Below are 13263 nucleotides of genomic sequence, written 5' to 3' on the forward strand. Positions count from 1 at the left end.
TTCAGACCAGAGACCCAAAGAGTAAACTCATTTGAAAAGCAAAAGGCAACCCTTTCACACAGAGAGACAGAAATCCCTTCCTGTGTTAAGCACCGGTACAAAAATGCATTAGCATTTAGCAGCATGAGCCACGGACCAATGGCACCGTGGGGATAATAGCATGCACTGATGCTAAATTTTTATTAGAATGTCTATGCACTTATCTATCCCACATGACCATCCAAAGGTTTCTATTCCCTCCCAAAGCTCAAATTTATCAAGCTAAGATAATGTATTGTCCGTTTGACTGTCACTCTTAACCCAGCCTGGTGAAAGCTATGACCGATGGCTATTTGTTAAAAAAGCAGAAAACCTTACAAAAGGGGGGTGGTCATTGCTTTCTCTTGCATGAATCTGGTATGTTGACAACTAAAGAAATATAAATTCCTTCAGCTAATCATTGTGAAGGGGAATTATTATAAAGTTTTTAGCAATTCTTAAACATATTCCAAATTGTTATATTTTAAATTCATAAAGCAAAACACTTAAAAAGGTACCCCAGCCAGAATGACGTTTTTTAAATGATACATTCATACGTGGTATGTGTGTATGTGTGTGTGTGTGTATGTAGGTGTGTGTATGTGTGTCTGTATATGTGTATGTATACGTTTATGTATATATTTCATATTCATATAAGAATCAGAAATAGTACAGGCAAAATCATTTAAATAATTTCCTTAGTAATACAAGTAATATTTAAATAGATTTAATAGCACTGCTCCAAACCAGTGAATTATGAGTTTAAAACCTATTAAAATGTAATGTTTTTTTCCCTGAGCTTAGGGGAGAGAGATTTAAATCCACTGAATTTTAATATTTCAGCTTGAGCTGCAGGAGGTAGAGAAAGTCCAAATGAACTATTCCATCAGCACCATTCAAGCATGAACATTTTAATCAGTTTTACTTCCTTGGAGTTCTCTAACACAGTTTACGCTGTCATTCTGAAAGCACTTAATACAGAGAGTGTGAAAAACCACCAAGGCTTGTTATTGCCTTCACAATTGATAGCAAATAATTTTGCAGGCTTCCTATCATTAAAGTGTCACTGCTAAAAATTGAGGTTCAGCACTTCTGGTGCTAAATTGTATTTTTTGGAACATCACTGCATACCTGGTTCTTACATTTTAGCTATGTTTCTCTCAGTGATAAACAGGTGCAGAAATACTTGTCTTCATTTGTGGGCTGTAATATAAATAGTAAAAACTGGAAGTGTCTATTTGTATGTCAGACATACATATATAATTACACGTACATGTTACCAGTAGTATGCATACAGGAGGAAATCAAAATCAATAGATACCAAATGTGGTAAAGAATTATCAAGTTTTGTAAAGAAATAAATTTGAATATTTTATATTGTACATGTGTGTATAATTTTAAAACACTGTAAAGTAAAAATTAAGAAAGAAAAAGGTAGAAAGAAAAAAAGAATGCAAAAAGAAATGAGATAAAAACAAAATAGAATTATGCCTCCCACTGTTCGCCCTATCAAATAATTATCACCATAAAGTTTTTCCCATCCACTTCATGCCTTTCTAGTCTCCAAATCCCAAAATAATAAATTCAATATTTTCTTCTTTCAACCCCAAAATCCATAGGTCTTTCAAAATGATTTTTGTCATTTTTTTTCTCACCGAATTGGTGAGTTTTGCCATTTCTGCAAATTTAGTTAATTTTATAATCCATTTGTCAACCATGAAGCTGACCTGACCGAAGCCATTGAAGCTTCAGTGTTGCCACACTGGAGCTGAGGGATAGGGTGAGAGGAATAGAAATAGCTGGAGTTTTGTAGCCAAAACAAAATACTTTCTCCTGGAACCCCAAGGACATTTCCACAGGTGGCCGGAGAGGAGGAGTAAAGTTACCAGGCAACCAGATGGTACCTTGATAGGACCATGTGACTGATTGTTTGGAAAAAGGGGAAAACTTTTATTTTTAATTAGGTGAAAACCACAGTAACATTCAGTCAGTTTTCACCAGCTTGTGCCAATATGATGTGTCCCAAAAAAAAAAACCCTATTCTTTGAGGAAACTATCTGCCTTGGAGTCCTGTTTGCTATGGGTGTATTACTTGGAACCCTGACATGACTCTTCTATTGTGGGTATTTCACTGCTTTTGTATACTTTCCATTGTGTTTTGTACATTACAAATCATTGCTTTGTTTTAAAATGTAAGCCACCCAGACTCTCTTTTGATGTTGCCAAATAAATAAATAAATGATCTCGTTAAGAAATAGCGTTATGGCTGATCTAGGAGACTTTGCTGCTTTGACTGAATCTAGTGGCAACTAGAATATTCTGTCCCTGAATATATAACACAATATTTGTAGTCCCACCCAATCTGGGCAGTTCCGTGTTGTTGTTTTAACATATTTTTAAAGCCATAAAAATACAAGAATAAAACCAATAAAAAAAATTACACCACAAGACCTGGGGCGGGGGGGGGGGGACCCTGTGAAATGAAACCACCCTGAAGGGGGAAAAGTTAGTCTTTGTTTTGTGAGGGTAATTATTGATGGGAAAAGGGCAGAGTGACAATCTCCAAAGGTAAGAGTGTCATCTCCCGATATCTCTTTCTCTTTCAACCATCTATTAAAGCTCATGTTGTAAACCACTTCCAAAAATGACGCCAAAACTAAAGAGACCCGTCTGGGCAATTGACAAGAGTCAAGAGTAACTCAAAGACAGCCTCCTGCAAAAAAAGGTACCTTACTTCATATTTCATTATTTATTGTTAATTTTCTTTTTTTAACCTTTGAATAAATCACACATTCAAACACCATTCAAGGTAACTGGGGTAATAAAGAAATGTCTGAAATTTAAGAAAATTGCAGTCTTATGAAATGTGACCATCTTTTTTTGGATCATGTAAAATTTCAATTGACAACACTGAAATGTTAAGATTTCAGGAGAGATGTTGGTATTCTTTCATACAAGACGCAAAAAATCTCAACTTCTTTTCTACTTTCAGAAATAAATAATCATAATAAATTTGCCAAATGCTGTAAGAGTTAATTTTAATATTTATAGAGGATATGAACTGCAGCTTCTTGCTTCCAGCTTAATTCGCTGGAGAAGAAATACAATTGTATCAGTCTGCTACAATTTTTCATCAGGCAAACATTCTCCCTAATTTTAATTTTTCTCAATAGTTCAAAACTGATTTGAGAGCAGTTTTGGTGTAGTGGGTAAAGCACCAAGTTGGAATAGACTGTATTGTGAATTCTGATCTTGCCCTAACAAGCAGGCAATAAATAGCAAACCACTTCCGAAATCTTTCCAAGAAAACTGCAGGGCAATTCCCAAGAATCAAGACCAATTAGAAAATATACCCACATGAAAAAACAACCATACCCACACATCTTTAGTCATGATTTAATTAGTTGAATAAATAAAAGGAATAGATATTTTGATACCTTCCTCCTGGAGTCATTACGGCCTCAAAATTAAGAAAGCAAGATGCAACTTCAGTAAGAAAACACCTTTTACATATTTAGATTGCTCTCTCCAAGGAGAATAATCTCCATATTTACAGATAGTTCTTGACTTAGAACCCCAATTGAGCCCAACATTTTTGTTGCTGAGCAAAACAGCTGTTAAGTCAGTTTTATCCCATTTTACGACCTTTCTTGCCACTGTTTTTAACTGAATCACTGTAGTTGTTCAGTTAGTCATATAGCTGTTAAGTGAATTTGGCTTGCTCATTGACTTTGTTTGTCAGAAGATTCCAAAGGTGACTACGTGACCCCAGGATAGAGCAACCGTGATAAATACATGCCAGCTGCCAAGTGTCCAAATTTTGATCTCATGACCGACCATGGGGATGCTGCAATGGTGGTAAATATGAAAACTGGTCATAGTCACTTTTTTCAGTGCCAGTTCAGCTTCGAACAATCACTAAAAAAATGGTTGTAAGTTGAGGATTACCTATAAATATGGGGATTTTGAGGACCACCTATATGTGTGTTTGTGTGTGTGTGTGTGTGTGTGTAGTGCACCGTGTAAAAGTGTGTGCATCTGTTTGTGTCTGTCTATGTGTGTCTGTGTGTTTGTGTGTCTGTATATGGTATACTTTGCAGAAATTTGAAAAAAAAATACTTGAAAGCATTTTCCTTCAATAACAAAGGGAATCCTATTCATTCTCATCAGTCTTCTGCTTATCTTCTACCCTAGGTTGACAAATTGCACCTTTGTGCAGCCAGTTCCCAAGCCAGATTTCTGTGGAAAACAATAAACACACATATATACTAGCCCACCATATTTAATTTTTCTTTAAAAAAAACTGATTTAAAACTATATAATGTGTATTGTTCCAATAGTGTGTGACCTTTCCATTCCTACGCCATAATCATACAGATAAGGCTAGCTGATCTCATTGCTTTTAATGAGTGTAACACTTTACTAATGTTTTACTGCAATCAATTAACATGCTATAATGGGATCTACAGCAATATTATAATTACAAGTCTAATTAATTTCCATAGTTCTCTTTTCAGACTGCCCCATAGCCCCTACAAATTTACTTCGGATTTATGGAACTCATCAGAAAGGAGGAAACGATGGGACTGGAGTGAATTAAAAATAAAAAGTCTTTCCAAATTTATCCTGAGCAAGTCTCCTGCATGGTCAACTTGTTTTGTGAATAGAAATAATCTTTCTATATCAAGAAAAACTCAAAACCAAATAATTATATATAAGCTGTTCTGAAAATGTGAAGAAACAAAAGAAGAATGCTAAGATTAAGCATCTAATCTGATCATGAAAACTGCCTCAAGTTGAGGTCTATTCCTGATGACTCTACAGACAATAGAGCAAAATAGCTTCTGCAGTAATAACAATTGCTATGTTTTCACCAATAATTGTTGCCTTCATCTTAAAGCCGGCGTCCAATCATTTTTCTTCCCCCCCCAAAAAAGAATAAGAACAGCTAATATTTAACTTGTGTCAATCTGTCAGTAATTTTCAACAGAACATAACCTGAGAAAGAAGTCATTATAAGTGTTTCATTCCATTAAACACAACTAGTTTACTGTCAAGTGAACAACCCATCTCTCCATATTTCAAGTTCACTTTGGCATTCTGCATTTAAATAGCATGGATCAGTGGTTTGCTTCATTTACCAATGAAGGGAGAATATTGTAAAGTTAACAAGGTGTTTCATTGAATTTCATGAAATTTTAACATCAGACTATGAAGGATCGATAGTATGAGCATTCAAACAGGATTGAATTCCTTTAAACAAATTCTTGATTAGCTCTGTATCTTTCTTTCATACATTTGTAACTATATAGAACTACACTTTTTAAAAATTTACTCACACTTCTAATATCTTTTACGTCTTGTTTTCCTAGATAAAGAAAATATGCTCAAAGCAATGTATAAATATAATATTATTGGTTATAGATATTTAGGAAAATTCATAGCATAATTAGATATTCTTTAGGGCTCTTTTCTCTTGGTTTAAATATACATGCTAAGTAGAAAGTTTTCTCCAATTCCGAGTCCAGTACCCTGTTCCCCTGAAAATAAGACCTCCCTGAATAATGAGCCTAATTGCCCTCCCCAAAAATATTGCAACACAGCAGCAGCCATGAGGTGACCACGGTTGCCACCTCCTGCACCTCAAAAATAATAAAACCTCCCTGAAAATTTCAGGGGTCAAAAGAAAATAAGACTCTGTCTTATTTTAGGGAAAACACTGTAGATATGATGGATTTCAACTACCATGATTTTTCAGATAACAGCGAGGAGTTTGAAGGGCAACAGGTTATGGAAGAACCCCTTAGTTAGAGAATCTAAAACCTCACTATTTCTAAAATCAGTTTTGGAGATATCCGCTAGAATAGATAGATTTACAGATACAAAAGATTAGAGAAGATAGTAACGGATTCTAAAGTATAATTTTCACATCAAAACATATCAAAGCTATATACACCCAAGATCATACACTACAGTCTCCCAGATTAAAACAATGCCCAGTTATTTTAATACCTAAAAAGTAGAGTGAAGCTAAGCATGCACTTTCATAACTTATCCTGAAAAGAATTACATTACAGTGACATTTAACAATTTACTTTATCCAACTAATATTTGGATAGGGGTAGTTTATCAGATAATGAAAACTAATTGGAAAATTATTCATCTTCTGGTCTCCCTATTGGAATGTAAAGACATACAGCAAAACTGTATGAGCCGAGGTGGCACAGCGGTTAGGGTGCAGTACTGCAGGCCACTTCAGCTGACTGTTATCTGCAGTTCGGCGGTTCAAATTTCACCGGCTCAAGGTTGACTCAGCCTTCCATCCTTCCGAGGTGGGTGAAATGAGGACCCAGACTGTGGGGGCGATATGCTGACTCTGTAAACCGCTTAGAGAGGACTGAAAGCCCTATGAAGCGGTATATAAGTCTAACTGCTATTGCTAACTTGTTCATGATTCCATGCAATCTACTCTGTCTGATTTCCCCCCTTCTTTCTAAGGGGCACTTCAGAGGACATAAAGGTTACTTTCCCCCTCGTTTATATTTTTTAATTGACTGCTGATATTTTCTTGTGGTCAGAAGGATAGGAAAAACTCCTCCAAACAGCTTATTAAGAAAAACAAGTCTTGCTTTCACAGTACTGTTGGCCATGATTATCGAGCACTCCTATGTTCTTGTTAAACGTAAGATGCATAAATGAAGCAATATCTTCACAACAGATTGATTATTCACCAAGTCTTATCCACATCTTCACTCAACAATTTGAATTTTAATGAAAGTAAATGGAATAATTAGCATTTCAAAGTGTGTTTGATATGCTGCATTTTCTAAAAGAGTGACTTTTCTGTACATTCTGTATAGAAAAGGAAAAAGACATTTACAAGTGGGAGAAAAAACAAAGGAACAATGCTATGGTCTTCATTACACTAACTTAAACAGTCAGCCCTAATTGAATAATTACAGACATCAATCATGGACTATTATTGACTTTTTCTCCACCTGTATTTTATAATTCTTCTAAATAAGGTTTTTTTTAAAAATAATTTGTTACTAGTGAGTCATACAATATAATGAAAATAAAAACCCTAAGAAAATCATAAAGGAGTATTCAACATTGCTTAATGACCCTAACTAGGACCAGGAAGTCCATCCCAAAACAAAGTGGTTATTAAGTGAAATATCATGTGATCACCCTGTTGAACATATTACAGCTGTCCCAGTTGTTAAGGGAACCACACAGTCATTAAGCAAGACATCATATGATCATGACTTGTGAATTCCTGCTGACTTTCTCACTGACTTTGTTCATCAGAAGCTGGCTGGAAAGACTGCAAATAGAAATCATATGACTGTGGGAAACATAAATGTGTGATGGCTGCCAAGCATCCAAAACACATTCATATGAGGATGTTGCAACAATCATAAATATAAGAACAGGTCATGTCATATTTTTCAGCGCCATCATAATTTCGAACAATTACTAGATGAATGGCCATTAAGCAAGGACTTAATATTTAGTATTAACTAAATACTATTTCTCATGCTTCATATAGAGAAGGAATCATTTTTGGCCATATATGAACAATAACATTTCACAATAAAGTTAATATATAAGATTAAAAATCTCATCCCAGTTGATCCTAAAGTTAAACATGCCAGTTCTTAAACAATCAAAAGTCAATCTAAATATAATGGCAAATGGACACTAATAATTATAGTGCATGATATGTCAGTTCTGAAGACCACTTACTTCAGAGGAAAACTGATGATTTTCAATGAAATGCCCAAGCTGTTGCTAAAGTTCTGGTTACAACTGAACAATGTCGTGTACAAACTGATTTCCCCCTGGGATCTGTGGCTTTTTGTGCTGTATTGAACATACTGTGTAAGTCTTTTCAACCTCTAGGACTCATACAGTCTTTCAAGATCCTCTTTAGGGATCCCTAGAAAAGCTCCATAATTGTTGTTTGGACTTTTTTTGTTGTTGTTGATTTGCACTTTTTGGCTCTGAAGACATTTAAAGGAACAAAATAGGTGCTTTAAGATTTTCAGTCGTTTAAGAAACCCTTTTTACTCTTTAAACATCTCACTTTCCAGTCATTTTAGGAGTGCAACTCCTTCAACCTGTTGCATAAAATTAGATGTGGCCCTTTCACCAACAAACGGCATGCCGGTGATTTGGATGTAATTTTCAAATGCATGTAGCTGAATTTGCAAGCGCCCTCCCCCCTCTCTCTCTCCTCCCCCCTCTCTCTCTCTCTCTCACACACACACGCCTCCAATCTAAAGCTCACTAGATATGACTACACAGTCCAAAATATAATTACTTTACTGCAATATAACCCACTTATACAGAAAGACTGCTATCATGCCAAATTACAAGAGGCCATCAAGGCCTCATTGTAATGGGGGATAAGTTAAAATACTTAATTGTATGATTCCAGATAAATAAAAGAATACAATTCAAAGTTGCAATATGTTTTCCTGCAATACCCTGATAAGGCAGCCCAGCCATTTATAGCCTAATGGGTTAGAAGCATTGCCCTGGGCTTTTTTGCCACATCAAACTCTTCTTCTAAGGTCCATGTTCTAATTCTTCCTCTCTGTGTGTTTAATGCACCTTGTGAAAACTGTTAGACACACAGAATATGACATGTTTGGGAAACCTTGTCTGAAATGCATTAAAGATCCTCCACAGATGTTATTTTTGGACTTTTTTCTTCATTCACCAAAGGCATCCACAACCATAAACAACTTGTGCGGGCGAAGAAAAAAAAAACAGTCTGATCTGAGGGCCAAAATACACAGATGCATTTGCTGTAGCTGATAGTTTGTGCCTCTTAGGAGATGTTGTCTTGCATTAACGATTTATCATGCTTTGACATGGAATTTTTACAGTTAGCCACCCTGAGAGTTTTGGCTTGAGCAATAGATTACAATTTGAAAAATAAATGGATGATTAAATGCAGAACATGAGAGACACAAGGCTTCTGCAAATCCTCTTATCTTATACATGATTTTCCACTGTGGATGCCTCTCCATGTTCGCATTACTACATTCCAGATTGATATCACAACGGATGCTGTAAACTGCTCATGGAAGTGGATACCTCGGGTAAATAAAGGTGGAGATTATATATGTGTGTGTGTGTTGTATTTGTGCTGATAAATAAATAAAGGGAGACTAGTATAGATCTATTTCAAGCTATTTAGCTCTCATCAGCTAGCCATACCCTTACTGGGATTCGAACCTGGGCTGTATTACATATTAGGCAGTTGTGTTAACCACTAAGCCACAAGGTTCTCCTCCTTTATCAGCTGAGCCAGGGAAATAGGTATGTATTTAGTGTCACAACCCCTGGTATCCCCAAATATGGGAGGAAGCCTACTGCTTCCTATCTCTGTCTATCGGCTCGTCACAAGAGACCATCCAGACAGAAACCCAATATTTTTACTGTTGCCTTTGTTACCTTTGTTACCTTATTTCAGATATACATCTAGCCAACAACCTCAGTGTTATAGATCAATATCAAATTAATAATCATTTTCTGAATTTATACTCATTTATAGAGTGCAGCTTGGGGAAATGAAAGTGAGTCATGGACAATGGCAGACCTGATTGCAAAGTGGAAGTCAGGAAGTCTCCACTGTCCAGGCTATGTTTGAACAAAAGGCCAATTTGTTGCAAGTGCAGCAGTGCAATATAACCAAATTATTAAGTCTAATGGTTTCCAATGTGTTATTATTATTATTACTACTATTATCTAGGAGGACTAACAACAAAAACATTGTTTGGGTAAAAAAAAAAGGAATGTGAGCTAATTTTTAAAAGACTAAAATGGAAAGACCACATACCCCAATGATTGCGTTCAGTTCTGCCATGGTCACTTGCTTGGCACGTTCCACAGCCTGCACCACTTGTTGCTGGTGCTATAAATGAAGATCAGAAACAGAATAAAATTATTTGCTTTCTAGTGAATTAATCATAGATTTTCCTAATTCTTTTTCCCTCCTCTAAAAATAAACTAAAAACTGCATGCAGGCTTGAAATAATATGTGCCTTAAACAGCAAGAATTCTAGGTGGACTAATCAGATAGGTCAAAGTGAGGTTTTATTTTATCTAAATTAAGGGATTATAACTGGAATTCAATATCCATTTTACTTCCCAGACAGAAAACTCAGCTAACTCAATAGAAGCAACAGCAATCAATCCTTTACTCCAAAAATAATTGTCTTGGGTTGCAAGAACAACTGCCTGGGTTGAAGACAACAGAATACTGTGAACAAAACAATATGTTTGGAAAGGAAGGTGTGTGTTAGACCTTCACCACCAGTTCATGATTAGGAAAACAACCCCCCCCCCCCCAAAAAAAACCCAAATGTTCGGTCTTATTCTCTGCTATTCAGATTTCCTTCTTTAGCTTTAATATTATTCAATTTGTTCCAGACTTGCTATTATTTATGCAACAAAGGAATTAATCAAGAGCTAAAGCAACTGAAAGGCAAGAAAAATAGAAAGAAGTGGAAGAGCAAGAGAGCATAGCTTAAACATACTGACATTATTCTGAACGTAAAGCTTTCTATATTTAAGATTATTACAACGGTAAATCTAACTCAAAACACAGCTATTGGACACTTCTGAAAGAAGCTCAGCCACAGGAATTTACACATAGATATTTTGCTCATCTTTCAATTGTTTTGGTCTCTGTAAAGCTTAAGATATCCATTTTAAACATGTTTCCCTGAAATGTGTACAGTTACTAACCAAATAAAATGTTCAGATGTTCAAAATGTTTTGAACATGAAATGCTCAAAATTCTCTCTTTCTCCATATGGGAATTAGCATTAAAAAGTAATAAGTAATCTAAAATTGAACTGATGTGGGATTATTAAATATTACGTTGCTTTAACTCTTATGAGTTCTACCTTCAAAGAACGGCAGAAACTACAGTTTTGTAAGGAGTTTGATAATTTGGGGGATAAATAATGTTAGTTCCACAAAAGAACTACAGTTTCCTCTCAACTATGGTTAAGAGCCATAACAGACATATAGAGTTTGTTTCAGAAAAGATCAGTTGGAAAGACCATATGTTCAGTTAGAAAATGTGATTTGATGCTCAATATTCATCCAACAGCTAAGAAGAGTATTTCACAAAACAGATTCAGAGCCTTATAAGACCAGAACAACCAATTATTTTCATCTAGGGAACGATGCTTCAAAAAGAACGAGGGTGCTAGCTAAACATATAAAAGAAACAGTTTTTTCCATCCTAGCCAGATGCTAAGATAATTCCAGTTTTGCCCTACTATCACCGCCAGAAGAAAAAAAGGGTAAGAATGTTTAAATCTTTTAAGAAAAGAAGCAACTGGGCATATGGCATCCTTATCAGACATGCTGAGATGAGGAATGAGGAACTGCTTTATATGTGAGGGATCTATCCATCAGACCAAAGCACTACAAAGGTCTACAGCTTTACTACCTCCAAGATCTTAATAGAAATACTGAGCCTGTTGTTGATTGCCTACTTTGCCAAAGAGGCAGAAGGAACCACTTCTCTTTCTCATGAGGTATTTCTACATCTTAGGTCCTGCTTCTATTTATTTCTTGTTCATTCAGCATCTAATTTCTGCACTTTTGTATTGATTTTTACATATTCAGCTTTCTGAGGTTTCTAATTATAATGTATTACTTCTTAGATCTCTTTACTTACTCCCCCCCCCACCACATCAGCTACTTCAATTCTTGTACTATAAAATGTTTATATATAATGTTTTTAGTCGTGTACATTAGTCAATTTTATGTATAAACACAAATTGTTAAAAAGCATAAAGTTAGAAAAACACAAAAAAGACTGACAAAATACTATGTAAACTCCTGCCAGGGTGACATGGCAAATTAAGACCTACACATTGTTGCCATGAATTGTCATTTTGTTAGTAGTGATGATAGTAGATTGGTTGGAAAGCATTCTATTTTTTTTTTAAGCCTGCCCCTTTGGTTTTTATTCTTTCTTGGTGTCTTATTTTATTTACTCTCATTTTCTTCTTCAGATCTTCTCTTTGTATTTGTATTCCTTTCTAATCTTGGCACTATTTTTGTCTCTAATTTCCACCTTTTAGTTTAATAATTGTGTGTATTGTTTTTGTTATTATTTTTATCTTACTGTGAGGAACAAATCTCCAGTTACACATTAGTCAAAGCTGGGAAATTGGTTTAACAGTTGACTGTATTTCAATACAGGCCCATAAATGGAAAAGATGTAGACATCCTCAGACCCTAACAAAGATTCTGACTTCCAAACACCTACTGGCAAATCAGTGGTGGGTTCTGGATTCCGTTGCAACCGGTACAGTGCAACAGGGCCGGGCATCCACCACATGAACACGTGCAGCACACGCACACAGACGTGGGCAGCACGCGCATGTGTACTTACTGCCTGCGATGCTCTGCGACGCCCCTGCGACACCCCAGCTGCTCAGCAGAGCATTGCGCAGGCGCCGTATGCTCCATGAGTGGAAGCCCCCGAACAATACAGGTAAGGAGCAGAGGTGGGTGGGTGGGCCCTCTGGAGCACCATACCGGAATGGTACCTGGTGCTCCCAGCAGGCACCGGTACACCTGTACCGGGGCATACCGGTCGTATCCCACCACTGTGGCAAATAGTTCTCTTCCGCTTTCTGTCCCCAGCTCCAAGCTAAGGAGATAGAAAGGAATAGAGATACAAAATATAGAAATAAAAATGAAGATATATAACTTATCTAAAAAAAATTATAGATGTTCCAAGAGAAGGCAATGCTTGTCTAAAAGCCATTTGAGACACAAAAGTAAGCAAATGTAATTCTAAATCTAATGGATGTTTCATGACCAGTACCTCCTAAGGCAAAGGTGGGCAACTATGGCCCCTTTATGATCTGTAGACTTCAACTCTCAGAATTCCTAAGCCAGCCATGCTGGTTCAGAAATTTTGGAAGTTCATAGATCTTAAAGGGGCCATAGTTGCCCACTGCTGTCTTAAGACTATGTTTCTCATCCTTGGCAATTTCAAGATGCCTGTTGGCTCAGGAATTCTGGAAGTTGAAGACCACGCTTCTTAAAGCTCCTAGTGTATTCCCAGATACATTGGGAGCTTTAAGATGCATGGACTTCAATTTCCAGAATTCTCCAGCCAGCAGGCATCTTGAAGTTGCCAAGGATGAGAAACAATCTCCAGATACAGTGTCCTAAGATGCAGCTCATGGCAAGTCT

The 13263-nt window shown here is 36.3% G+C and overlaps 1 protein-coding gene across 6 annotated transcripts in view; it reads right to left on the minus strand.

Annotated features, from left to right (window-relative positions):
- Positions 1-13263, minus strand: part of LOC106537484 (TLE family member 4, transcriptional corepressor) — a 168495-nt gene that overhangs the window by 83209 nt on the left and 72023 nt on the right. For 4 of the 6 annotated variants that reach the window (XM_087715955.1, XM_014051623.2, XM_014051624.2 and 1 more), the window contains one exon: positions 9872-9946. The exons of the other annotated variants lie outside the window; for them this stretch is intronic. In XM_087715955.1, coding sequence (XP_087572081.1) covers positions 9872-9946 — 75 coding nt within the window. The remainder of the gene's footprint in view (positions 1-9871; positions 9947-13263) is intronic. 6 annotated transcript variants of the gene reach the window in all.

This window comes from Thamnophis sirtalis, unplaced genomic scaffold (genome assembly GCF_051295495.1).
Source record: "Thamnophis sirtalis isolate CommonGarterSnake01/CBP01778 unplaced genomic scaffold, rThaSir2_p1.2 scaffold_5, whole genome shotgun sequence".
Lineage (NCBI taxonomy): Eukaryota > Metazoa > Chordata > Lepidosauria > Squamata > Natricidae > Thamnophis > Thamnophis sirtalis.